This window comes from Squalius cephalus, assembly GCF_949319135.1.
Source record: "Squalius cephalus genome assembly, chromosome: 8".
NCBI classification, from domain to species: domain Eukaryota; kingdom Metazoa; phylum Chordata; class Actinopteri; order Cypriniformes; family Leuciscidae; genus Squalius; species Squalius cephalus.
The window spans coordinates 44366102-44372101 of NC_137129.1; the positions used below are offsets into that span (position 1 = coordinate 44366102).

The following is a 6000-nucleotide window of genomic DNA, read 5'->3' on the forward strand; positions in this document are numbered from 1 at the left end:
GACCATGACTTACCCCCGACAGCGTCCTGTGAGCCGAGCTCCGGTCCAGTTTTGGTCAAGATGAAATTAGTCCGGCAAGTTTGCTGGGGTCACGGCAATAAAGCTTTTTTCTTCTCAAATCAATATGTGTTCAAAAGAGTGATATATTTGCAGCACAAAACCGCTGTCTATGGAGAGGTCAGACCTCGTAATGGCTTGGCACTATTTTCTTCCCCGTCATATCACTGCGCGCTGCCGCTACCTACAGCCAGCTGGGAGCTGCGCAGGCGCACACCACTTTTTCAGTTGTTCGGCAGTGTTTACAGCAGTGTTTACAGCAGTAGGACTCCACTTCTGTCTGCATTAGTTCACACTTAAAACAAGTACACCACCATTTGTCGGCCACTCGATGTCTCACTGCAGCAGCTGTGGCTCCAGCTTCAACTTGTTCAACTTCTCTGTCCATCCTCTCTCTTTCTGTCCTTTCTAACTCCATCTGGCGTAACTCGTCATCTGTGTATTCAGGTTCGTAAAGATATCCTTTTGGCTGTGTGTCGAAGTCAATGTTGTCATCGTCGCTGCTGTAGTCAGACATGTTATCGTTCTCTTTACGAGCTGTAAACAAAGTGACACGTGCGCGGCTCCCAGCTGGCTGTAGGTAGCGGCAGCGCGCAGTGATATGACGGGGAAGAAAATAGTGCCAAGCCATTACGAGGTCTGACCTCTCCATAGACAGCGGTTTTGTGCTGCAAATATATCACTCTTTTGAACACATATTGATTTGAGAAGAAAAAAGCTTTATTGCCGTGACCCCAGCAAACTTGCCGGACTAATTTCATCTTGACCAAAACTGGACCGGAGCTCGGCTCACAGGACGCTGTCGGGGGTAAGTCATGGTCAATGCACCACACTGCTTATGGGGAAGCTATAGAGATTCATGTCTAAAATCCTGAACTATCCCTTTAAGCACCGTTTTCTAATTGTGTCCTCTTTTTGAAGGCCATTCAAAGTAGTTTGGCTTTTGGAACAAAAAACAGTGTCTCCACGACATGGCGGCGCCAGCGGCAACATAAGGCTTGTTTGAGATGTAGGTGAGAGTAGGCGCTGCAGTGATGAGGAGGAGTGAATAAAGCACAGGCAAGACGGACAGTTTTCTCTTCTCGCAGTGGATCCATGTGTGGATCAAACACCTACGAGATCAAAGGCGGATACCGCGGGATTCACACTCATGTGCGGTGTTGATGATAAACTGGATGTAAAAATGTTTTTTATATATATATTTTTAAATAGGCCTATGACAGCAATCAAATAACCCATTTAGAGGTCGCACTGTCAGAGATTTTGGGAATATTCAAACATTATTTATACACATAAAAATATGATATCAGAGTTTTAAAATCAAACAATTTAAAAGAGAACATACATCACGGTTTTTTAAACCAATGATTAGGGCTGGGACGGTTACCGCATTACCGCGGTCACGTGACGCCACCGCGGGTCTGAGCTCGTCACCGTCATCACCGCAAAAAAAATAAATTAAAATAAACACTGGCCTTCACGTGTTCACGTTGTGTCTAATGACATGGATTCATTGATTCTAATGACATGGATTGTGTCTAATAACATTGTGTCTTACATAGATTCAAGGTTTTCTAAACAAAACTTATCAAAAGATGTAGCAAATCCGACCTTTCGCAAGTTGGGGAGCGCAATGTTCCATGACACATAATAACATTCCATTCATAGACTATTGACTATAACCCCTTATTTACACTCTATGGCGTGTTACGGCTGCAACGCGGCTACCGGAGCTGAGCGCGCCCACTCTAGTCAATGCTTGTGTTTACACAAGCCGCTTCGCTAAAGATAGGCACCTAGTCTATTTTCGACGGACACCGCGTCCAAGCCGCACCGTAAATAAAAAAAAAAGTAAAAAAACAATTTCAAAAGTAAAAAAAAAACAATTTAAAAATAAACACCCTGTGCAGACTCGCAAATGTCTTATAGCCTATAATTTGAAGCCCCAAAAGCAGGACCTCAGCTTTTAATTGCACGTGCTTATTTAACACAATTCTCTCACGTGAAGACCGCGTTTGTCAACCCTCGCAGAGTCGCAGCAAGTGCACGCTCACAGAGAGTAATCTTGACGGCACTTGCAAGAAAATGGATAAGCAGCTACATAATCAAATTCACAAATATTACACCATTTAAACATTATTCAAATACATAGGCTACCGAGTTACTAAAGGTTGAGGTTTAAAGCGGTTTACCGCTATACCGCCAGAATTTCATGCATTTCAACCTCGGTAAGAAAAAATCCATACCGTCCCAGCCCTACCAATGATCATTAAGCTCTGTCGTCAGCCAGTCGTTTCCCATCATGCTTTTAATCATCAGTCGATGGAGAGAAACTGCAAAATCCGACACTACCGCCTCGCTGTCGCCAGAGTTTTAGACGTACATCAGAGCCAGGCGGGCCGCACTAAGACATTTATAACCGGCATCTCGCGGTGATCACCGGTGATCGGTTCTGCACAGATTTTGCTCATCTCAAACAAGCCTAATAATACAGCGAGAATAAAAGTTACGCCTTCTTTTTGCATATATACATTTGGGCGGTGTTATGAAACTCTGCCCTCACACACTGATGTAGATTTGTGGGGGGGGTGTTTGAATGAGGCGTTTTAGGAAGGTGTGGCTGAGTCCTTAACTTTTATAAAGAATATCTCAAAGTTTGACACTTTGAGCTTTGTAACTCTTCAGATCTTATACTGGCAGTTACATAACACACTAAAGAAAAAGGAAAACAAGAAATCGCATCATATGACCCCTTTAAAGTATGACTTTCCAAATACAAGGAGATGGTGGGCACTAATTACTGATATATTTAGTTTCTAGTCCTGCACACAATACCAACACTATTAAAGGAGATCCAGAAACACATGATGATGGTTTGATCAGTTTTGACTTTACCATGAATATGAAGATGATACTCCAGGATCTGTCGCTCCACTTCTGTCTGATTATTATTGTAATAAACTCTCAGAAAGTATTTCCCAGCGTCACTGTAGATCAGATCCTTGATGACGACGTCACATGATCCTTCTTTAAACACTCGACCACTGCAGTTTTTCTTCTCACACACACGGATGATTTCTGACCGACTGTATAATCTGATCTCCACAATCTCTCTGTCCTCAGATCCACATGATAGAGTGACGTTTCCTCCCTTTATTCCTGACACAGCTTTAGTGGAGGATCCTGCAAATACACACAGCAATATTCACTCAATACACAATAGCAATACTGGAAAATAAATGTGGCGTTTCTGTCTATTTTCTTAAATCAAAATGATCATAAATATTCTAGTAGAGTTATTTTAATAAACTGGATTAAAAAATAAATAAATGAAGGCAACAAGTAGCCAACAATATTAGAAGTGGCACATTACACATGTTTTAAATGTTGATGACAGTATAAACCTAGAGATGTGTTGTGCAGTTTTAGTGAACTCCTTTATTAATCAATGAACCAGAAGAAACTGCATAGATAAACCAGTGATGTCAGTGTGTGTTATTGATGTAATATGATGGGAAATCATATACCATCAATCCACAAATAAGGGTCAGTGGCACAACAGAAAAAAACATTTTTATCAACATAAATGACACTGACCGCTATAACTGATGAAGCACAGCAGGAGAAGGAGATTCATCCTGATGAGAAAACAGAAGGTTTGTTATGTGACAGATACACACTTCTAATGCTGAGTAATAATAAACAACTGACTGCAATACAGACAACATTATACATTCACGTTCATTTTATTTAAAGATTTTGATCCACATGTGGATCTTACCAAAGTCCCTTTAAAAGGTTAGTTCACCCAAAAATGTAAATTCTGTCAGTAATTACTCTCCCTCATGTTGTTTCTTACTTACTATTTCCTAAGTATTACTATTTAGGTTCCCTAGTGAAAAAAAAAGTATACTTTATTGTATTTGAAATATATTCCCCTTTTTCAATAGTAGGCTACGTTGCATATATACTAACAAAAAATTTACTATCTTTAAATAAGTATATTAGCATCATGCTTTTACCTATTTTCACAATACAACTTTTAACACACTTTAAAATTGTACTTTGGTATATTTTCAAAAAATATATTTTAGAAAAATATATTTTTTTAAAGTATATTTATTTGCACTTTATAAAAAATATATTTATTTAAAATACAATAATGTAGGCTATACTTTTTTTTCCACTATAGGGAGCCTAAATAGTAGGCTATATGACTTTGACATATAATTATTAAAGAATGAAACAACAGTAAATTCACCACAGTGGTACTTGAGGACATGTATAACAAGAATCTGGTGGAGTTTGCAGAAAACTATTTTATTTTATTTTATTTTTTTATATGATTTTTTTAAATGTGTACCGACACCAAGCGCCCACACCTTTACCTCGCAGTCGCAAGCTGATGTAGACGAGTAGGCTTATGTAACGATGTGTAATGTAAAATGTGGAAAAAGTCGAAAATGGCGTAACGGATATCCGCAGCGCCAAACGCTTGGTGTTTTGTGACAAACACACACTGAATTGTTTGCAACGGTTTCTCAGACCGATATAGTAATTACGGGATGTTTTATATTAAAGAAAACAAAAAGAGCGATGGATGAGGTGAATATTTACAATTATTGTAGGAAACTAAACTTTGGTTTTGGTTTAGGGACCACAATGGAAATAAGTCTTTGGGCTTTATTGTGTCATCCCTGACTATTTATGTATTTTAATATATGACACAGAGTACTGTTTTCATATTTTTATATTTAAGTGGTCAAATAAAATCAATCAAAATCAATCAATCAATCAGTTTTATAAATTTGTATTTTTAAGCAACAGGTTGTAGAAGTTATTTTTTAATCGGAGTAAACATACTAAAACATTTAACAATTATATTAATAACCCCACAATAAAAAAATAAAAATAAAAAAAACATAATAATCATTGTCAACATCGTATCACTGAAAACATTCAGCACAGACTTTGACACTCTTCAACATCACTAGCAGGTTTAGTTAAGCACAAACATTCAAAACTATTGGTATAAGAACATAAAAACTCACAAGAGTTATTTAAAAATATGAAAACTTACATGGTAAAAGATCTGCATGGGTCTAATGATCATGCTTCGTCAAAACCACACTGCTCAACTCTGCATTAACCACACAACACAACACCTCAACTTTGCAGTTGAGTTAACCACAGATGCTCAGAATGACTTCCCGATGTTTGACTTCACTCCCTCGTTCTCTCGATTTCATTGGCTGTATATTCTTAAAGAAGCCGTATAGCAAGCGCCTTAACATTTATGGCAAACCAGTTTTACATTTAATCCTAAAACGTACCGGTATACTCGTATCTGTTTTCATTCTACTATTTTTATATACTAGCGGTAGCTATTCCATTAGGTTTTAGGCTTCATATTTATTAGATTGTTCTTATTAGATGTATACTTATTCATTAGATATATTAGCACTTATTTCAATAGTGACTTACAAATCTATTTTTACTAGATTAGTTTATTTATATAGCAAATTTCATACACAATGGTAATTCAAAGTGCTTTACATAAAAAAATAACAATAAAAGCACAAAGTAATAAATGATTAAACGTATTTAAAATGTATTAAGAATTAAGAAATAAAAGAGAAGGAAAGGCGGACTCGTGCTCTTGGTATTTCTGTGATGATCTGAGTGATCTGTGTATATTCAGTGATCAGATCATCAGTGTATCGAGGTCTGAGGCCACTGAGTGATTTATACAACAGTAATAACTAGAAGTCAGTGTACAGACCTGAGGACTGTGATGTGTTGATGTGTTCTTGTTCTGCTCAGCGTTCTGTATGAGCTGACACCATGTCTCGTGGTGTTTTTGGGAAGTCCATTACAGTAATACAGTAATACACCTGTGATTAAAGCATGAACAAGTTCCTCTAAGTCTTGACTGGAAACAAA

At 37.8% G+C, this 6000-nt stretch overlaps 1 protein-coding gene across 2 annotated transcripts in view; it reads right to left on the reverse strand.

Moving 5' to 3' along the window:
- The window catches only part of LOC307163739 (uncharacterized protein), a 40100-nt gene extending 34796 nt beyond the window's left edge, over positions 1-5304 (reverse strand). The window contains exons 1-3 of one of the 2 annotated variants that reach the window (XR_013822127.1): positions 5138-5298; positions 3655-3695; positions 2953-3240 (exon numbers count right to left, since the gene is read on the reverse strand). Coding sequence is in view for 1 of the 2 variants with exons in the window: in XM_079879959.1 (XP_079736085.1) it covers positions 2953-3240; positions 3655-3695; positions 5138-5139 (331 nt within the window). In the remaining variant the exon portion in view is untranslated. Of the gene's footprint in view, positions 1-2952; positions 3241-3654; positions 3696-5137 lie in introns of both variants that reach the window. The other variant, XM_079879959.1, reaches the window with a different exon arrangement.
- Positions 5305-6000: the final 696 nt, after the last annotated feature.